General features: G+C 32.4%; 1 protein-coding gene across 2 annotated transcripts in view; it reads left to right on the top strand.

Moving 5' to 3' along the window:
* Nucleotides 1-23087, top strand: part of Tbc1d23 (TBC1 domain family member 23) — a 66547-nt gene that overhangs the window by 33925 nt on the left and 9535 nt on the right. Inside the window, exons 5-15 of one of the 2 annotated variants that reach the window (XM_076868136.2) lie at nt 1142-1265; nt 4548-4672; nt 4765-4811; nt 5547-5650; nt 7847-7969; nt 10636-10728; nt 13246-13416; nt 14424-14466; nt 16204-16313; nt 19028-19167; nt 20236-20280. In XM_076868136.2, the coding sequence (XP_076724251.1) occupies nt 1142-1265; nt 4548-4672; nt 4765-4811; nt 5547-5650; nt 7847-7969; nt 10636-10728; nt 13246-13416; nt 14424-14466; nt 16204-16313; nt 19028-19167; nt 20236-20280 (1125 nt within the window). The remainder of the gene's footprint in view (nt 1-1141; nt 1266-4547; nt 4673-4764; nt 4812-5546; nt 5651-7846; nt 7970-10635; nt 10729-13245; nt 13417-14423; nt 14467-16203; nt 16314-19027; nt 19168-20235; nt 20281-23087) is intronic. The other variant, XM_076868137.2, reaches the window with a different exon arrangement.

Here is a 23087-nt window from a genome sequence, read left to right as displayed (position 1 = left end):
GGAATTGAAGTTAAGGCTCCTGAGTTTGGAGTCAGGGACTGTGTCTGGGAGAATGAAGAACTGTGCTTCCTGAGAGGTAAGCCCAGTGCACAGACCTGATCTGGATCTGCTCCAGAGGGTTGTCTTCTTTGAGCTCAGATGCTTAGATACCTGGGTGAGAGCATGATACTATTTGAATCAGAGTTGTAGGGCTGGCTGGGGATGTAGCTCAAGTAGTAGAGCACTTACCTAGTATGTACAAGGCACACAGGTTCAATCCCCAGAACCTCCAATAAAAAAAATGTCATATCAGGTTGTCATGACCTTGGCCAGAGCAGCCTGCTTAAAAACTGTAGACTGATATGCTTCCTTGAAATAATGCCAGAAAACTGCATGGAATCAAGGCCTTTTGTAACTATTTCTACTTTTGAAATAATTTCTAGTTTTGAAGAATCTTTTACTGGAATGTGATGTTTTTTGAAAAAGGCATTTTAATAATTATAATGATAGAATATGTATTTGGAGCCTTTAAAACAATGTTCATGTTCAACTCTCCCATTTTACTCTCACAATAACATCTTGAAGGACAATTATCAATAAGATGATATTTGGTGTCTTCTGGAATTCATTCTGAGTACCTGGTATCTAGGCTACGTTGACAGTTTCTAAGACTTTAGTTTATTATTCTGAAATGTTTATCTTTGGTCATTTCAGACTTTGCCATTGCTAAAGGACATTCCTAACAGAGGAAATGAGCTTTATTGGAACCAATTTAAAACCTCTCTAGGAGTTTGCTTTTTGACTTGATTGGAAAGCAAGGGGCAGTACTTCTTCAGGACTCTACAGATCTTTTTGGATCCTAACCTTATCACAATAACCTAAGTGCTGTTTCAGTGATTCCTATAGTCGTCTCACTTTGAGTGCTGCCTGGGGGTTCACCTGGAGAGAATCTCCCTAAAGTGGCTATTGAGCTGTTGTAAACTTTTGTCATGTCAGGCATATTGAGGTGTTAGCAGCTGAACTCTGTTTGGTTCTTGCTTGCTGCAAATGCTGTGGTATTCAAATATTCTGGTGTTGGGGAGAGGAGGTAGGTCTTGCAATAATATTTATTACTAATATAATTATTTATAATGTAAAAAACATTGCTTCTTTTGTCTTCTAGGGATTGTTCCCTGAAGGGGAGACCATTTCATCTCTTCCGATTACTCATCCAGTACCATGAACCTGAGCTTTGTTCTTTTCTTGATACTAAGAAAATTACTCCAGACTCCTATGCACTCAACTGGGTAATAAAGTGAAAGTAGGAACACTTAATGAAAAATAGTTTATATAAAACTATAGTGAGGTAGTATTTTTTCGAGGAAAAAAAAGAAAAATTCTAAATTGTAGATCATTACTACCTAAACCAAAGAAATAAAAGTATTAGCACTTCATAATAACTTTCTTTATTATTTACTTTTGTTAGTTCAGATTATTTGATATGAAGTTTAGCCTTTTGTTTTATACATATGTAGAAGTATAACTAATATGTATTTAGTACATATTAATGCATATCATGCATTAATGTATATCTGTATACTCACTAATTATAGCAATATATTTAATACATATTTTCACAAATATATGCTTATAATATATGTAAACATATGATTTATATCAGTTCAATTTAAAATCTGTATGTATTTAGTTGGGTACTATGGTGTATGCCTATAATCCCAGCAGCACCAGAGCCTGGGTCAGAATTGCAAGGTCAAAATCAGCCTCAGCAACTTAGCAAGACCCTAACCAACTTAGCAAGACCTTGTCTCAAATAAAATATAAAAAGGGCTGAGTGGGGCTGGGCATGTTGGTGCATGCCTGTAATCTCAGTGGCTCAGAAGGCTGAGACAGGAGAATCACAGGTCCAAATCGAGCCTCAGCGACTCAGCAAGACCCTGTCTCTAAATAAAATACAAAAAAGGGCTGAGGATGTGGCCCAGTGGTTAAGCGCCCCTGGGTTCAATCCCAGTACAGAAAAAAAAGGGCTGAGTGGGACCAGGGTTATAGCTCAGTGGTAGAGTGCTTATCTAGCATGTGTGAGGCACTGGGTTCGAGCCTCAGCACCACATAAAAATAAATAAATAAAATAAAGGTATTGTGTCCATCTACAGCTAATTTTTTTTTAAAAAAGGGCTGAGGATGTGGCTTAGTGGTTAAGTACCCATGGGTTCACTACCTGGTAACAACAACAAAAACCCCAAACTTATATGTATTTAAACTGTTGATGGTAAACAATCACAAGGAAAATCACTTAAGATTATCAAATGATTAGTGTCAAACAATAGTAAATTCAGTGCTCCATTCTTGGTTATTGATATTTTCAAAGGGAAGTAAGTGGTTCTCAAATCTTGGTCTCGGGACCTCTTAAACTCTTAAAATTTATTGACAGTCCATTGTTCATATGGATTATGTTGATTAGAAAGTAAAACTAAGGCATTTTAAATATTCACTTGTTAGTACACTTAAGAGTAATGACAAATTCCTTGCATAACATGATTATCAATTTTTAATGGAAAACAGCTATGTTTTCCAAATGAAAATTACTGTGAATATTGGCACTGTTTTATAGTTTTACAAATCTCCTCAATATTTGGCTAAGTCAGAGACAGATGAATTCATTTATCTGTTTCTTTATTCAATCTGTAATGATATGTAGCCTTCAGAGACTTCTATTGTTCATTTTTGAGGGATTAAGTATGAAATAAGCCAATAAAAGTTAAGTATTATTATGAAAATAATTTTGATCTAGTAGACTCCCCAGTAAATATACATTCTGGGGATTTCTAAAGTCCTCCAACCACAATATGAGAACTGCTTTTCTGGGTTAAATGAAGGTATTTCTAAAGTGATAATTTGGTACTACAAACTATTAAAAAATTAAGCATATTCTTTGATCACATGTTAATTTACTTTAGGAAGAATCCCATTTCTGCCACCTATTAACTGTGTGATATGACACTTAGCTTTCTGAACTTCAATTTCCTTAATAATAATAATAATAATAATAATAATAATATTTTTATCTCTGAGGATGATGGGATGAGTTAGCAACCAGGAAATGGGAATTATAGAATCTACTCATTTCTCTTCTGGACTCATACATTTCAAGCCTCAATGGTCTATTCCTTAGTTCTCTCTTGGCCAAAGTCTTGTCACTTTTAGTTAAAATAGTAAAGTTCTTAAAAATTGTAGTTTCTCTGGGTTTCACATGTTGCTGTTAAATCCTCCTGAGATGCTGAGATTATAGGCATGCATCACCATACCCAGTCCAAATAGTTCATTGTTGCTAGTAGTATCATATTGATGAAATGAAGCTTTCTTTCTTTAAATCAAGAAAGGAAGCAGTTAAAAGTAATTCCTAAATCCAGAGAAACCATAATTTAAGCAATACAATCGTAGTTTTAGTTGAGCTGAATTTAAAGATGACTGTATATTACTATTCTGTTTGTATTTATATCTTCTTATCTGTATTTGTAGTAGTAATTACATGACGGTAGTTTAGTATCTAGCAAAAAAGTGTACATTAAACATGTGTGTTCCCATTAGCTTCCTTTAGCTATTAAAGATGTTTTAAATATATTCCTTTGGATGGAATTGGTTTTGAATCTAATGAACATTTAGTAATCTAAAAATATCACTGAATTCATACAATTTAAAAAACAATTGGGCCAGGTGCAGTGGCTCCAGAGGCTGAGACAGGAGGATTACAAGTTCAAAGCTCGTCTCAGCAATAGCAAGGTGCTAAGCAACTCAGTGAGACCCGTTCTCTAAATAAAATATAAAATAGGGCTGGGGATGTGGCTCAGTGGTTGAGTTTCCTTGAGATTAATCCCCGTTTCCCCAAAAAAAAGAAGAAAAGAAAAAGAAAAAAACCCACATTTGGGTTGTAGAGATACTTATAAATTAATGACTCTTTTTATTTGAAATACACAACCACAGAGCTGAAATCTATTGAATGATATGAATTTTATCTCATTTATTGGAAATGATTTACAAGTAAATTTTGGAAATAATTCACATTTACATTGCTGTTAAAATTACATTAGGTGTTTTTAAGTTCTATGTTTGATCCTCACTATTATAAGTTAAATACTGTCCTGTGATTAATAGTAATTATGCTAGTTGCCCTTATAGAGCTTGATAGGTAATTTTACTATTTTTTATGCTAAGGTAAAGGAATATTAATTACTTTGGGTATTCTAGATTAATTATTTCTCTTTTCACAACAGTGGTAGGAGATGGATAATAGTATTCCTTTTTTTTTTGTTTTTTAAAATAGAAGTAGAAATGGAAGCTTTAAAGAGGTTAAGTGATGTGCTCTAAGTTACACAGCTATTAAGTGGCCTATTGTCCCTTGAACATACATGTTCTGCCTTTGGATTTCATACAGTAAAATTAAGTAAGGCACACATTAAATTATCAGGTGCAGATAATTCAATATAATATTACTTATTCATTTGCTTTAATATTTTTAAAAGAATAAGTCAGCTTCAGTAGTTTATGTCTTTCATTGCATTTCCTGATTGCAGCTTGGAAGCCTTTTTGCATGTTACTGTTCCATTGAAGTCACTCAGGCAATATGGGATGGATATCTACAACAAGCGGATCCATTTTTTATTTATTTCTTAATGTTAATTATCCTTGTGAATGCAAAGTAAGTATCAGATTGGTTAGATTTTTTCCCCCCTCTTTTCTCATGGTGCTCTGTTAATGTTTAACTCAAAATCATTTGATTCCCTTTTACAGAGAAGTTATTTTGGCACAAGAGTCAGATAGCAAAGAAGAAGTTATCCGTAAGTATTACTTAATGTGGAGAATATATTTGTGTTACTTAATCTCTCTAACACTTTTTTCTCATTCATAAACTTGGGATATTAGGCTAGAGCACTCTCTAGTTAGAGACCTTAAAGACTATTTCACCTTGTTTTGTCATTCTTTAATGTATTTTCACTCTTTTTCCATATACTATTTCTTTGGTTTTAGTATTCAAATAGAATGCCCTTGTCTCTTCTTTCCCAACTCTTTCTTAGTATACCTTTCAATGCTCAGTTTACAGTCACCAATGTGAAACCTTGTTTTCTTTTTTGGGTTCTCCTCAGTTTAGCTCCCATACAAAGATAGTCACTTCTGCATATTGCCTGGCACTTTTTACTATGTATAATAACGTTTATCTTACATTGTGATTTATTTTTATTTTCTCACAGAAGTTGAAGTCATGACTTTTTCTTACTCATTTCTAAGGGCCCTGAGATTTTATATGTGATGTTGAATAAATCAGAAAATTCTTATTAAAGCTAATGAATTTGATTTCATTGTCTTACTATCCTTCACTAATAGAATTATGTCAACAGTTTATCCTTTGGGGAAATTAAATTTTTCCACAAGCAGCTCTAAAAGCATCACTGTTGAAATTCCATTGATGTAGTATTTATTATGTTGATGCTGCTTTAGCTTTGAACATAAATATTATTAATTGTTGTATTTTTTGCAGCTTATTAAATGTTGTCGTATCTGTAATCACATTTCAGAGTTCTTGGAAAATACTCCATCCAGTTTGAATCTAGAAGATATAGAAGACCTTTTCTCTCTGGCACAGTATTATTGCAGTAAAACACCAGCTTCTTTTAGGAAGGTAAAAGATAAGAAATGACCTACTCTTTTGCTTTCACACTTTGGGTACTTATTGTTTATTTTGTATCCATCAGTTAAAATCCTCTAAATTTTTTTCTGCCTTTTTAGGTGTTGCACTTTGTGTGATATTTCCTATAAATATACAGAAATAGATTTAAAAAGCGGGAACCATATTACCGTTGCTGTGATTATTAGTTATTTCTGAACATGAGAAAATTGACTGAGATTCCTAAATTAGTGCTTTTGTGACTTCAAATATTGTATTACAAAAACCCAATGGAGATTACGTAGTTATGCCTTTCTCTGGAGTTTAGCCTTGGACAACTTTAGCAATACAGAGCTCTTTTTTTTTGGTTTTTCTTTTTTTTTAAATTTTTATTTATTTATTTTTTTAGTCATGCATGACAGTAGAATGCATTTTGACATATAATACATACATGGAATGTACATACATCAATCATGTTGTCTTTACTATTCTGCTGCCCTTCCTATCCTCCCTACTTCTCCCCTCCTCTCCCATCCTTTCTCTGTATCCAATCTAATGTGACACACTTCTTTTTTTTCTCATTACAACATCATATATGTATTCTGTATAACAATGAGGTTCTCCTTCCATCTTCTGTGTAACTCCCCTTCTCCCTCTTTTTCCCCTCCCACCTCTCTTCCCTATTTAGTGGTAGTCTTCTTCTCATGCTCTTCCTCCCTATCCCATTTTGAGTCACCCCCCTTATATCAGAGAAGACATTTGGCATTTGTTTTTTAGGGATTGGCTAACTTCACTTAGCATAATCTACTCTAATGCCATCCATTTGCCTGCAAATGCCATGATTTTATTATTTTTTAGTGCTGAGTAATATTCCATTGTGTATAAATACCACATTTTTAAAATCCATTCATCTATTGAAGGGCATCTAGGTTGGTTCCACATTCTAGCTATTGTGAATTGTGCTGCTATAAACATTGATGTGGCTGTATCCCTATAGTATGCTCTTCTTAGGTCTTTTGGGTATAGTCCGAGAAGGGGAATAGCTGGGTCAAATGGTGGTTCCATTGCCAGCTTTTCAAGGAATCGCCATACTGCTTTCCAAATTGGCTGCACCAATTTGCAGTCCCACCAGCAATGTATGAGAGTGTGTGTGTGTGTGTGTGTGTGTGTGTATATATATATATAGTGTACGATGTATGAATGTACAGAGCTCTTTTGTAAGCAAATCAAGAGTCACTTAGCCCTTAAGAGACCTAGATCCTTAGACTAATAAGTGGTTTCAATAAAAGACCGGGAAACTAAAATAAAATAAAGGACACCAGATTAGAAACACACAGGTTTGTCAGTGATCTCTGTGGCTTGTGAGATCATTGATGCCGTTTTTTTTTTGTTGTTGTTTGTTTGTTTTGTTCTTTTAAGCATTCTGCCACATACTTCCTAGTAGTTAGCAGTGTCACTAAAATGAGGTTAAATTATGTTCAGTTTATTGTGTCTCAGATGGCAGGTATAGTTAACCATTAATCTTTTGAGAACATTTACTCAGTCAATTAAAAAACTAATTCTAGGAACTAATTTAAGCTATTTTAATAATTTCCTTATGTAGATCATTTAATTTTCAACAGTGTTGGGTAAGTCAGGTGATTGAAAAGTGATATAACATACTGGGTGAAAAAGAAATCTTACTGGTTTTCATTGTTGTGAGAGTAAACATAGTAAATAATCTGAATTAGTAGTTGAAAATTAGACCAGACTACATCATTGTATTACATAACTTATGCAATCGATTTCTCTCAGATTTTTTGTTCTTATTACATTATGTGAAAAAGTTATGAGCAAACATTAAAATTTTTCCCCCCTGTGCCAGGGATGGAACTCAGGGCCTCATACATGCTAGGCAAGCATTCTACTCCTGAGCTATATTCCCTACTCTAAAATTTAATATTTAACTATGTCAAAGTATAAAAAATGGCTGTGTGGAATGTTATTTTTTCTTAAGTCTGTGATTCATATGATTTCTGACAGGGACTTTGTGGACTTTCATATCTTTTAGCCTATAATATTTGAGAATATATGATATTAAGTTTTCAAAGTCATAGGACTCAAGGATGTTCCATAATTATTTCACATTTTATTTTAGTTTAAAAAGTCTGTTTTTATGAAGACTTTGATTTTGATTTTCTTGATAATGTTTAAAAATTTCTCTCTAAATAGGATAATCATCATCTCTTTGGTAGTACTTTGTTGGGAATTAAGGATGATGATGCAGATCTGAGTCAGGCTCTTTGTATGGCCATTTCAGTGTCAGAGATCCTTCAAGCAAATCAGCTTCAGGGGGTAAGTAAAAAACCCATTTGACAGCTTACTATACCTTTTATTTTATTTAATTTATTTATTGGTTCTTTTTAGTTATACATGACAGACTCCATTTTGATAAAAATTATACAAGCATAGAATATATCTTATTCTGGTTAGGATCCCATTCTTGTGGAAGTATATGAACGATGGAATTCACTGTGATGTTTTTATATATGTACATAGGAAAATATGTCACATTCACTCCATTTCCTATCCCTACTCCCTTTCCTCTATTTCCCATTGTCCGAATTACTGAACTACTGTCCTCATCTACTGAACTTCTATTCTTCCTCCTACCCACTCAACTCATCTTTATTTGGGGTTTGTCTCTACATAACAGAGAAAATTTGACCTTTGGCTTTTTGGGACTGGATTATTTCACTTAGCATGATAGTCTCCAGACCCATCCATTTACTGGCAGATGTCATAAAGTCATTCTTCTTAGCTGAGTAATATTCAATTGTGTGTGTATGTGTGTGTATATATATATATATATACACACACACACACATACCACATTTTCTTTATCCATTTGTCTGTTGAAGGGTACCAAGGTTAGTTCCATAGCTTAGCTATTGTGAATTGAGCTGCTATAAATATTGATGTGGCTGTGTCACTGTAGTATGTTGATTTTAAGTCCTTTGAGTATATATTGAGGAGTGGGGTAACTGGGTGGTTCCATTCCAAGTTTTTTGAGTAATCTGCACATTGCTTTCAGTAGTGGTTGCACCAATTTTTCAGTCCCACCAACAATGAACTATGCCTTTTAAATATGAGGAATTGGCATTGAGGCTATAGCTCAGCAATAGGGCATGTGCTTAGTATGCATGAAGCCCCAGGTTCAATCCACAGCACGAAAAATAAAGAAAGAAAGAAAGAAAAAGAGAGAGAGAGAGAGAGAGAAGAGGAAAGGAGAAGAGAAGGAGAGAGAGAGAGAGAGAGAGAGGGGAGAGGAGAAGGAGAGAGAGAGAGAGAGAGAGAGAGAGAGAGAGAGAGAGAGAGAACGAACCCACACTTCCTCCTTGTTCATTGATTCCCACAAAATAATTTACAACAGTATGACTCTTTTAGTATTTCTAATAGTGTGTTGAATTTTCTGTCCAGCTGATAAGTTTTTAAACTGCCAGCTTGTCTGCTATTATAATTGTCAGTAATTTTTTGTCACTCTTGACACCAATTTTTATAAATTGCCATATCTGTTTTCATATTTCAGCAAAGCAACTGATTGTGGCATTGTATATGGGTGACTTTAGCACATAACAATTAAATTCTGAGTAGTTGCAGAGCTAATTGAATTACATGGTTAAATGCCATAAAGCTAGCAAATGAAAATTTTATGATGATTTGCTGATAATTTTTGTCCGTTATAATCTTAATAAAAATCCAGTGAGCCAGGTGACCAGTGATATTTTTCAGTACATGCTGTTAATTACTCATAGTTCCTCAGTCAACCTTGGGCATGTGTATTTGGAAGGTGGGATATATTTCCAAGGTTCGACAGTGGAAAACAGATACAGGAAGACAGGCCTTTTGCAGAACTCAGTTGGAGTTCTTATTATAACTTACTATGGTTTAGAATTTTAAAAATATAAGCATCCCCAATATTTTTCCTGCTTTTTTTATTGCTGCATTACAGTTGCCCATAATGGTGGGATTCGTTGTTCATATTTATACATGCACACCATATAACAATATAGTTTGGCCAATATCATTCCCCAGTATTTCTCCTTTTTCTTCCCTCCCTTCCTTTCCTGGTTCCTTTCCTCTAGTCTATGGATCTTCCTTCAATTTTCATGAGATTCCTCCACCTTTCTTTTTTCTTGTTTTTTTTTTTTAACCTCTCTAGCTTCCACATATGAGAGAAAACATATGGCCCTTGACCTTGCTTAATATAATGTTGACCTTGCTTAATATAATGTTCTCAAGTCCCATCCATTTTCCTGCTAATAACATAATTTTGGTTTTTGATTTTTTTTTTTTAATGACTGAATAAAACTCCATTGTGTATATAGACTATGTTTTCCCTATCTATTCATCCATTGATGTTTCACCTAGGCTGGTTCCATAGTTTGATTGTTAGGAATTGGGCTGCTGTAAACATGGATATACATCACATTTTTCATATTAGAACTAATATTATAAAGGAAGCATGTATTTCAGGTTAAAGAGACACATATAAACTTCAATTTAAACTAGCATTGTAGAACCCTCCCACATCAAAAAGATATTTAGTTCTTATGTGAATTGAATTATTGATAAATTTGTGAACTTATTTGCAAAAATAAGTGTATCTAGAATTGTGTTTATAACTATCTAGTGATAAACATTTCAGAATTGTCAGATTCCAATATAATTACTTTTATAATTCAAACTGACATTCTCTTGGTAAATATTTTAAGACTTTTGAGTCAAGAATAATAAATTCAGTAAATTAAAAATGTATTTTAACTGTTAAAAATGAATAGGAGTATTTAGGACCTTTAGATCATTTTTTCGTATTTGCACAAATTGGGTCCTTTAATTCTGTGTGAGATCTGTTTATTTGTTTTAAATGTAAACTTGTTTCATCTTCTTTGTTTGTGTTATATTGTGGATTATGAGCCTCATGGCAAATTACAGTATGGCAAATGTTGTTTTCCTTTTAGGAAGGAGTCCGATTCTTTGTGGTGGATTGCCGTCCAGCTGAACAGTATAATGCTGGTCATTTATCAACTGCTTTCCACTTAGATTCAGATCTGGTTAGTATAAATGCTGGTAAATTTTTTGTAAGAGAGAAAGTAACTTTTTTTTTTAGTTCATAATTTTATATTTATATTTCAGATTGGGTATGTTTCTTTTTGCTTAAGGAGGGAGTCTCTGCCCTTAGAAGAAATGTTGCTCTCAGACTTACTTTTTACCCAGTATACTCTTGTAGCATCATAAAGGGTAAATGAAAACTGTTTACTATGTCTTACTGTTGCTTACCATTGTTATGTCAGTAAATTCTAAACTTACTGTGAATTACCTGTAGAGCATTTAGCATAGTGCCTTGCACCTGGTAAGTACTCTGTAAAGATCAGCTCTTATTATAATTGGATAATACTTATAAAAGCTTTTACCATAAGCCATTTTTTTTTTTACCTTAAGCACATGTACTTATGTATATAACAGACTCGTATTTAGTAAGGTTAGTATTTGGCATATGAAGTACTCAGTTATTAAAATTACTGCCCTAGAGTCATTACAATTGAAAGAGTAAACTAAAAAGTAAATCTTGTCAGTGAAGTTTAGTATCATTTGTAGAACTGAGACTGACATAATTTAAGTTGTTCTAGGGTCATTAGAGCCTCAGAGATAGTGAAAATAAAGGAGTAGGGAAATAAACCCCATGCTGAATATGTAGTCCACCCTTCTTCTTTTCACCTTGTCTAGAAAAGTTGATTCTAAGGCTAAAAGGAAGTGTAGAAGGGCCTAGGTGGTGTTGAGAGGAAACTAATGGAAAATGAAGTAGATGAATTCAGAGAGTTTTGGACTAAATCAAAAAGACTATCCTGGCTTGTTTATATCCTTTATGTGAATTCTGTACCTTTCTCTTCCTTGATTTCTCTCTTATGCTTATTTTGAAAATTTACTCTATTTATTCATTAATAACTGAATTAAAAGTTTTTCAAAGGATATCCCAAGTTAACCACTATTATCAGCTTGTTTAATCTTCTGGACTTTTAATATATATTTATTTCTTTTTATGCCGCTTGCTTTTTCTTTTTACCTATTTCTTGGCGATCTCCATTTAACTGTATTTGTTTTTATTTTTAATGCATAGCGGTCCATGGTAAAGATATTATTGATATAATTAGTATTATTACTATATATTTATTACCTGATATGTATATTTGGGTTATTTTAAGTTTTCTTGTTTAAAAAAAACAATGCTGCAGTTAATATTCTTATGCTTATTCTGTGAACTTGGGCAAATATTTCTATAAAATAGATTCTTTTTTTTTTTTTTTTTTAAGAGGGAGAGAAGCAGAGAGAGGGAAAGAGAGAGGGAGAGAGGCAGAGAGAGAGAGAGAGAGAATTTTAATATTTATTTTTTAGTTTTTTTGGCGGACACAACATCTTTGTTTGTATGTGGTGCTGAGGATCGAACCTGGGCCGCACGCATGCCAGGCGAGCGCGCTACCGCTTGAGCCACATCCCCAGCCCCCCTATAAAATAGATTCTTAAAAGTAGAATTGTTGTGTTGAGGGATATGGGCATATAAATTTTACTAATGACCATCTAATTACTATTTATTTATTTATTTGGAATTGAACTAAGGTGTGTTTTACCACTGAGCTACATCCCCAGCCCTCTTTACTTTTTATCTTGAGACAGGATGTTGATCTGTTTTCCTAGGCTGGCCTCAAACTTTTTGCTGCCTTAGCCTCTTGAGTCAGTGGAATTATAGGCGTGTACTACCACTCCTGGTACCTAATTGCCTTTTTAAAAAGCTGACCTACCTGATATTTCACAACTGTAAACTGAAGATTGTTTCATGTCATCAGCATTATTGGAAATTATTAATCTTTTTTTTTTTTTTTTTAACCAAAATGATGGGTGAAAAACAGTGGTAATTACTAGTGGAGTACCCCTGTGTCTTTTAAAAAAGTTTCCCTCTTATATGATCTGTCCTTTTTTTCTATTGGACTTTCATTGTACCTTTTATGTAGCCAATTATAATACTTTAAAAAAATTTTTTGTAGTTATTGGCATACTTGTTTCCTTGAGGGTAAGATATTTTTCATCCTTGTGTCTCTAGTACTTAAAGTAGTGTTGATAAATAAATGGTTTTTACTATTTCTGATAGTCCTCTAAGAAATAACACAACTTGTTCAGTAAACAAAAAATATAATTGTTTTGATCTATTTTTTGGTCATGGACCCTTCTACTCAATCTTAAACTCTTTTTGCTATGATACCGAAGCATACTGTAGCTAGTTGTTTGTTATATAAGAAACAACAAATATTTTTTTAGTAGGGTTGTATTTGTGGGGAGTGGGTGGGAGAGAGACACTCTTTCTGTGAACTTACAGCATTTTGTTCTAATGTATTATAGGCGCATTTACAGACATTTCTCTTATCCCAGGGATTTCTTATAATAGCCTTTTCTTTTTACATTGTTTTCATGGTGGATCTTTAAATGTTGATTTTATTTTCCTGCAAAAATACTTCAAGTTTTGCAAATATATGTGAAACACACACTTGCCAAGTTTTTGATTTTTAAAAATTGTCTAGATGCTCCAGAATCCATCCGAGTTTGCACAGTCAGTAAAGTCCTTGCTGGAAGCACAGAAGCAGTCCATTGAGTCCGGCTCCATAGCTGGTGGGGAGCATCTCTGTTTTATGGGTAGTGGCAGGGAGGAAGAAGACATGTATATGAACATGGTCCTGGCACACTTTTTACAGGTATGCTGACATAGATTATTTCATTTTGCTCAGTTATTGCTATCACCTTGAAGAAATTTGCCTAGATAATTTTTAACTATTATATGTATGTTCAGATTTATCTGTATTTTTCTTCATAGCTTTTTGGTTTTGTGTCTTGCCAAGAAAGTTTGTCTTCTCTAGATTTTTTCACCTGTTTGTATGGTTTATTTTTATGTTTTAATTCTTGAACCCTCTGGTATTTATTTTATAAAAGAAATGAGGTAAGAATGATTTTTTTTTTTTTTTTTACAGATAGCAAACAATTTTGTTAGAAATTTGAAGTACCACCTTCTTATTACACCAAATTCTTCTGTGCATCAGGATATATTTCTGAATTATTCTGTTGTATTCTTTATGACTTCTTATGTTTTAATACTTTTTATTGTAGCCATATAATTCATTTTCATATCTTCACTTTTCAGTTGAATAAATATGTATATTTATTTATGGCATTTAGCCATCTTTTCTTCTTCTTCTTTTTTTTTTTAAATATTTTTTTAATTGTAGATGGACACAATACCTTTACTTTATTTGTTTTCTTTTATGTGGTGTGAGAGATTGAACCCAGTGCCTCACGCATGCTGAGCCACAACCCCGGCCCCTCTGTCATTTATTTTTCATAATTAACTACAGTATTTTTTATGTTACATTTTCATTAAGGACAAAATATTTTGAAATCTTACCACTTTCATTACATCCTAAAATACCATTTAATTAAATTTGCTTTGACTCTTGCACTACTGGGACTATATTATGAGTAAAATTACAATCCTGTTAATATCTATGAAGTTGTCCCCTTTTTCCTACCAACCACCAGACCTTATAATAATACACAAGGTAAATGTATATGTCTCCAGGCCAAAGTCCAGAACATCAAAGAAAAAATAAAGTGTCCATATATTGCATTTGTCAATATTTTAGAACTATCTGAAGTTTTATTTTAATTAAATTGCATTTTGGAATAATTTTATCATTTATCATTACAGAAAAATAAGGAATATGTGAGTATTGCCAGTGGAGGATTTATGGGTAAGGTTTTAATTTATTAATTTCTTCACCTCCAGTTTTCAGAGAAAATTATAGTGATTGTCGGCAAAGCTGATTTGAAGTTAGTTAATGGGTAGGCTCTTTCTTCAGTCATTCAGTGTTTTAAAAAAAAAGACACAGCCAAAAGAACATTTGGATAACAAACAACTGAAATAAGTGAATGTTGGGTGAAAGACTGTTTAGGAAAATGTGTTTAATTAGCTTGTGTTCTAAAATATATATATATATATTTGTGTGTGTGTGTGTGTGTGTATTTACACACACATGCACATACACACATGTACACACGTGTATGTGTGTAGTGCTGGGAATCAAATTCAGGGCCTCAGGCATGGTAGGCAAGCACTGTACGACTGAGCTACATCCCCAGTTCCTTCAAAATATGTTTTTAATAACATGCATGAAAAATTGCTCATAATGTATGCCCCTGTGAAGAAGAAGGATTTGATAGGAATGGGAAATGAGCTGGAGGAATGCTTTTCACAGTATGCCCTGTATAGTATTTAGGTATTTTATTATCATTTTATTTTTGAATTACTTGAAGGTATTAGTTGTTTTAAAAAGTTGACTGAAGGAATAAAATAAATAAATTGATGTTTTCAAATCTGCAGACTAATATCTGGCAATCTAGGAAAGTAAAATAATTGCCAAATTTCAAAGTCTTTGCAGGCAAATATTTGAGAATTTATGATTAGGTCAGTATAATAAGGTTTCAAAAGAACCTGCCTTATATTTGGAAAAGAAGTATCTTAAAAGTATGGAATTATAAATACTGGGGCAAATTAATGATAGGATCAAATCAATAAATGTTGAAGGTAATAGAATCTTGGGTTTTAGTTATGAGAGTCTTAATAGAAGTAAGTTCTGACCTAAATAGTTTTATGCTGTAACTTGGAGTTTTTGGTAAATTAGGATCTGTTTGCTCTTGAGTCTTTGTTGAATTAAAGATTATGGTTATCCTTCATTTGTGTATAATATGTCAAGATGCATCCTACTGTCATCTACAACTAATTAGAACACACTTAAAAAACAAATACAAAAAAGGATTATGATTGTCTTCTATATATCATGACCTCATAACTACCTTGTGAGGCTTACACCCAGAGGTATCTATAAAGGGATTAATTAGTAGTGTTGAGCAAGTGTTGACCTTATGCCCAGTGGTATTTATTAAATATCTTGATAACGTGATATAGAATTTGGTTATTAGGCAGATAATTCTCAAAAGTATTTGGAAAGCATTATTTTATAGTAAGCTCTAGATTTTAGAAACTTTTAAACTTTAATTTTTTTAACTAAGAATAATCTTTCTATAACTATTCTTCATTATGGGAAAATTGACATCTTTTACATAACAAAGCCTTCATAGGTTTTCTGTTAATCCTTTATGTCCTAAAATTGTTGAAGAGGGAGGTATCTGTTAGTACATGAGAGATTAGTTTCTAAAGAGGAAAACAAAAACCATACAATTATTATCACCCTTAGGGACAGTTAAAAGTTATTTTTTACAGGGAGCTTTAAAAAGGAGGAGTAGGAGGTTTGCTCTAATCTAAGGTTCTTTATTTCTTTATGGAAGTACCAAAAAGAAATACTTATAATTATGTCCTTTAATATTTTTTAACTCAGCTATGATATGTTTGTTATAATTACCTGGTAATGAATCTTTCCAGAAGGGTTTCATAGTTCAGGTTTTGTTGTGTTTTGTTTTTCTTGTTTAAGCACTGCAGCAGCACCTGGCAGACATTAATGTGGATGGGCCGGAAAATGGATATGGCCATTGGATTGCTAGTACCTCAGGGTCAAGGAGCAGTATCAATTCTTCTGTTGATGTAAGTGTGTGTGTGGAATATGTCATCAGACTTTTAATAATTTGCAGTAAAGTTCATTAACTACTAAACCCCTACCATAACAGAAATGATGTAAAAATATCTAAATAGAAATAATGAGGAGTCGGGGCTGGGGATGTGCTCAAGTGGTAGCGTGCTCACCTAGCATGTGCACCACATTAAAAATAAAATAAAATAAAAGATGTTGTGTCCACCTAGAACTAAAAAATAAATAAATAATATGGAAACATTTTTTTGTAAGGTTAGTGAAATGATGGATTAAGCCTGCACAGCTAACCTAGCTAGAACTGTTTAAGTGAGCTGGTTCTAGAAATCTTTTAGCTTGATCCAACAGTATATTGGGGCTTCTATTTATATTTCCTGAACACACTATGTCTGTACCCTCCCCACCACAAATTCTATGATTAGGATTTTAGTCTAAATTCATGTGTAATATTGGACCAGCCAAAGGAAGATAGGAAATAATTGCCAATCCTGTTGTATTTGATATTTAGTTATGGAGATATATATTACTGCAGGAGTTCTGCCATAGTAAATGTATTTTTCTCTTCTAATTTGGAAATATTTGGGTGGTGTTTTGTGTTTTTTTAATATCTCACTTCATTTGAATTAGATGTCACTAAATTATGTTCTTAACAAGTAAGAGTCACCTATCTAACATTTACTTTTTAAAACAGAAATGGAAAAGTGTAGTACAGGATTGTGATTACTAATTTGGACTTAAAGTCCTGCCATACCAGGGTTCAGTTTTCAAATCTATAACTTAATCTTCTTCATGATCTCCAGCAAGATCTTCCAGCTATATTTTTTCCATCTATGCAATAAAGTTGATAATAACAGAACCGTCTTTATAAGGATGACTTAAAAATGATTTGGGGATTAAATGAAAAAATACATATATAGTACCTTGACCCAACTGACCAAATAGTAAATATATTGAAGTTTATCTGTAGCCATACAAATTAAAGCAAACTTACTATCATCTTCAGCAGATAAGGCTTTTGTAAGAATTTTGTTTTTACCTTGATTCTCTAGGTATGTGAGAGGTCTTTGTATGAAAAATTAAATAGTATTCTGTTGTATGGATATATTAATAATCAGTTGGTATCCTGTTGCTGAATACTTTGCTTTTAATCTTTTTCTAATACAAACATTAATACAGTTAATTTTTATAGTGATATGTTTGCATATGCCATGATTATTTAGTCATAAAAGTGGAATAATTTGATCAAGATTACTTATCAAAATCCTTAGAATTCTGCTTTACTATCAAATGACCCTCAAAAAAAAAAAAAAAAAAAAAGACCACATTATTCTAATTTATAGTTCCATCCATTCCTTTGGACAGGATTTCTCTTGAAGCTTTTGTCTTCAGATTTGAAAACACTGATTGTGAGGTTACTGTAGAAACTACCCTAAAGTTGTATTCTATTCAAAAGTTCCAAATAATTCCAGTTAGTTTAATAAGTTTTAATTTAGGGTATGAAGTTAGAAACATGATCTTTTGTGTAGTTAATGACTTAATTATCTTAAAAATAGAAGTAAAATATGTTCACTGTAGCATCATATGTAATTAAGAAAAGTATAAAGAAAACAAAATCACCTGTAATTGCCAAGGATAATCACCTTTCATATTTTGAAAAATTCCATCAATTTGTTTACTGAATGTATATTTACCTATTTTTATATGTGTATTTTAGTATTCTATTTTTAAAGTAGTGATCACAGTTTATATAGTTTTGTTTTCTTTTTACTGAATATATAAACATTTTCTAGCATTTTAAAATGTTTTAAAATAGCCGAGGTTGTGGCTCAGTTGTAGAGTGCTTGCCTAGCATGCGTGAGGCACTGGGTTCGATCCCTGGCACCACATAAAAATAAAAAAATAAAATAAAAGGTATTCTGTCCATCTACAACTAAAAAAAAATTTTTAAAAAGTGTTAAAATGATCATAAAACAATACCTAAATCTTTTGGCACTTTATAATTATTTCTTCTCTATAAAATCTAAAGAGGAATTAATGGACAAAAGATAGGATCACTTAAATGTTTGACACCCATTACCATATTGCCCTCTAGGGTATAAGTGAATATTCCATGAAATGATATAAGAATTATACTCACTCTTATTTACATTTAAATATATCAGAATAACCTTTCTTTCAAAATTGAAAGCCTAAATGAGAATGCTTTAAAAAGCAAAACTATACAAGGAATAAATATTTGGCAACATGAATACTAGTTTGATTATAATTTTCTTATTTTTGTAGACTAGTCTGAATTAAAGATTAGTAACTTTATTTCTTATTGAGTAAAAGAGGTAATTGCAGACTCCAAGCACTTATATATTGCCATTATATCCTAATTTTCCTTTATACTTTACATTTTAAAAAATAATTTTACCTAGTAAATTAGTTTGTTGGTGTCACCATAACAAAATAGCACACACTAGATAGTTTAAACCACAACAGTTTATTTTGTTGTAGTTTGGGAGACTGAGGTGTTGGCAGTTTTGATTTATACCAAGTCCCCTATATTCACATATAATCACATTCTAACGTGTGTTGGGAGTTAGGACTTCAACATACAAATTGGTGTTGATATAATTGAGTCCATAATGTGTGTCTAACCTTTAGCAGTAATATGTCTGCTGATTGTTTGGAGAACGGTTAATTTCTCTATGTTCTTGTTCTTCAGGGTGAATCTTCTAATGGCTCAAATGATAGAGGAATGAAATCACTAGTAAATAAAATGACTGTGGCTTTGAAGACAAAATCAGTTAATGTCAGGGAAAAAGTTATCAGTTTTATTGAGAATACATCAACTCCTGTGGACCGGTGAGTTTGTTAAATAGTGTGAATTTATGAGTAAAACTAAAGAGATGTGCCTTACAGTGAGTTAATGTTAGTTGAATTGAAAGTCTCTAGAAAAGAATCAAAAAGTATATTTTTTGTCAGATTATTTCATAATGTTCACTATAATTACAGGAGTATACTTTATTGCTATAAAATTTTGGCTATAAAGATTCCTCTCTCCTTTTCCAACAGAATCCTACTTTCTTAAGTTTAGATCGTTATATAATTTTGTTCACAAATATAAGCTAACTCCATTTTTCCGGTAATTACTGATTGTGGGAACATGACAAACAATTGCCAAGCAAGTTTTAGGATGTTTGTTAAACTACTTCTCATTATTTATATCTGTGAGTTTTTATTTTTCCATGTGTTAGTGTAATTGATCATTCCTTGTTCCTATACTAAAGCTAACCTTCTAACACAGAATTTGTTTCTAGGCAAGCATGATTTTGGAAATGTATTATAATATTTAATTTCATTCTTGTGTCTCGTAATATCCTAGGAAAGTTGAAATATTTGATTTTAGAAACTGAATGTCAGGAATTTGTTTTTTGTCCCTTTATTAGGTATAGTACTTATGCATTCAAAAGTACACTTATTCCCTTTTTGTAAATAGCAAAGACAAATAATACATTTTTTTGTAATCTAAAAATTGTTCCTTATCTAATAACTGATAATTGTTAAAACATTTTATCAGTCCTGACAGATATTTGCTTAATAAAATTTTATCTGCTCTGTAAAGCCTCTTTTGGTGCTTTTGAATTATAGTACTATTATTACTACTTTTAATAGCATGAACTTTTAAAATTTAATTTTAAAATGCACTTGTTGTATAGACTAGTGATAATCATAAGTTGTTGTCTTTGTTAAAGTATCACTTGAAACTGACTTTTCTTCATTTTTCTTTGTGCTTGGGATGATTGAAATTTTTTTTAAATAATATACACCTCTGGCTTAGAAAAATTGATTAATTATATTTTTGTTTTAAAGCTATTGCATTTTTTTTTTATATAATCATTTTGTTCTGTCCTCTGCCTTGATTTGCTGTAGAATGTCTTTCAATCTTCCTTGGCCAGACAGATCATGTACAGAGCGGTAAGCCAATGAGTAGAGCAGCTTTATTGAACCTTTGTTTTCCTTTAGCATGCCTCATGCCATCTGTAAGCCTTGTGCTGTCTTGGCTAAAAATTTCATGCAGCTACCTGAAAAGCTACTTTTCTCATTCTGCTTGTAAGAGTGTGTCAAGGTGATGAATCTGTTTTTTTGTAGTAGTTGTTTTTTGTTTTTTGCTTGCATGTTTCTCTCTTTCATTCCTCAGATGAAAATCGAACTCATTCAAATCCAAGGACTTAATAAACACTGCAGTTTTTATTCTGAGGTAGGGGAAAGTGAACCAAACAAAAGGATATATGTAGTTAAGAGTTAGCAGGGTATTAGATTTGGAGATGATTTACTCATTTCTTTCACCCTAACAGAAAACTATATAGCACTAAAAATGGAACTTTTTTTTAAACAAAAGTCCAACCATTGTTATTTCATTAATTTTTAGCCAGTCTTACATAAGAAATATCTTAGTAATTTATAGCATTATTGTTCATAAAAACCTAATTGTATTATAGATTAGTAGTGAGTGACATTTTTTAGGATTGTTTATTTATACTTTCTTTCTGGTTCAAGCATTTATTATAAGCATGATCTTTGTTACTTTTTGTTTATGCTTTATATCAGGAGATAACCTATGATTTAATCTTATAGAATTTTATCATTTAGATGACACTCAAGCTTTTTTAGAAAAAGCTCTTACATTTTTCTTTGCCTTTTAATAGAAAGCTGAATTTCAAAGATCTTTGAACTATTTTTCATTTTTATCTCTTTCTGTGTTCATCAACCTTCCATTACTATAACAAAATACCTAAGATAATTGACTTAAAAAAGATACAAAGTTTATTTTACCTCACAGTTTGGAAGGTTTCCCATTGCTTTTAGGCCTGTAATAAGGCTGCATGTCATGTTGGGAAGCACATAACAAAACAGAATTGTTTACCGCATGGTTTGGATGAAAGAGATATAGAGGAAGGAGTGTGCCGGTATGGTGCTCATGCATGTAATCCCAGTGAGGCTGAGACAGGAGGATCAAAAGTTCAGAGAGAGCCTCAGCAATTTAGTGAGACCCTACACAATTTAGCAAGACGCTGTCTCAAAATGAAAAAATAAAAAAGGGCTGGGGATGTGGTTCGGTGATTAAGTGACCCTGGGTTTAATCCCCCATACCAAAAAAAAAAAAAAAGAGAGAGAGAAGTGAGGTCTCACATCCTTTTAAAGGGTGTATCTTAAATGATCAAAGACTTCCTAGTCAGTCCCACCTCTTAAAAGTTTCCGCCACTTTACAATAGCACGAACTAGTTACTAAGCATTGCCACATGAGCCTTTGGAAGGATATTCCAGATCCAAACTAAAGTACTTGAATGAACAGTTTAATAATTTATGAGATGAGATAATTTTACAATAGATATGTTTTAACATAAAATCAAATGATTTTATAACTTTTAATTCAATCAAACCTTGAGATTACATATGTTTTCAACCTAATTTATAATTCCCAAACAGTATCTGTTACACTGTAAACTATCACTAATTTTTTTCTTCCTCTAGAATTTTCTTCTTTCTGTTTTGGTAAAGACTTAGGCCAATTTCAACAAAATTAGGTTATAGTAAGATGTTTATTGATGATATGTATAAATTACTTAAATATAAATTTAATTTCTATCTTCTGGGAAAACTGAATTCTAAACTAAGTAAAGACATATGACTTGATTCCCCCCCTCCCCACATTGGACTATCTCTTAAAAACAGAAGATGCTGAATGTCTTCATATATGGTAAAGAAGAAAAATGCTAGAATCTTGCTTTATACTGGATAATCATAACTGAACCATATCCTGCAAATAATTCAATGTTTCCTTTCCAAGAAACATGTAGCATTTTGTTGAAATATTTTAACTTTACCTTTTGGTTTATTTGGGTTTACCTGAAAAGAAGTAATCAGGTGTTGATTTTTATTTTAAAAAGAGAGGTAACTCTTCCTGTAAACAAGTTTGAGTGTATATGTTCTTTATACTTCTGCCATTTGAAAAAGAAAGGAAGGTTAATTTTTGTGATTTATATTTATGCAATAGAAGTAGAATCTTAGTTTCAATTGAAATAATATAGCAGTAATAAAAAATGGGAAGAAAAACTCTTGGATATGTGGGAGAAGTTTTGAGTCAGGCATGGTAGCACATGCCTATAATTCCAGAAACTTGGGAGACTGAGGCAGGAGAATGGCAAGTTCAAGGACAGTCTCAGCAACTTAGACCCTGTCTTAAAATAAAAAAGATTAGGGATATACCTCAATGGTAAAATAGTAAAAGGCCCCTGAGTTTAATCCCCGGTACAAAAACAACAACAAAAAAGTGTCTTGAGCATTACTTTTGGAGTTTGATTATTTCATACCACAACCTGTTTTGCCTAATAAACGTGTATATAGTACTTGCTAATACCAGCCATTGTTCTAAGGGCTTTACAACAAAATTAGATGATTTAATTGCCCCAACAACCCTGAAGGGTAGATATCATTATTACCATTTTACAGATGAGGAAGCAGAAGTACAAAGAAGTTATAGTTTCCTAAAGCCAAACAAGTCTAAACATTGGTTTTAAAATTAAAATTAAAATTGTTTAAAATTTAATTTTTGCAGATTTAAGAACATTCAGTCTATCAAGTCCTTATCCCCCTTTTGTCAGCATAATTTCTTTATCTTCTTTCAGTTTCCTTAACATAGCTATCCTAAAGCTCTGGGTGGTACATGGGAGGCAAAGAATCTTTACGTTTTGCTCAAATATTCAAATGATGTTTGGTGAAAT

The sequence above is a fragment of the Callospermophilus lateralis genome, chromosome 10, assembly GCF_048772815.1.
Source record: "Callospermophilus lateralis isolate mCalLat2 chromosome 10, mCalLat2.hap1, whole genome shotgun sequence".
NCBI lineage: Eukaryota > Metazoa > Chordata > Mammalia > Rodentia > Sciuridae > Callospermophilus > Callospermophilus lateralis.
This window is presented reverse-complemented; position numbering and strand designations above follow the sequence as displayed.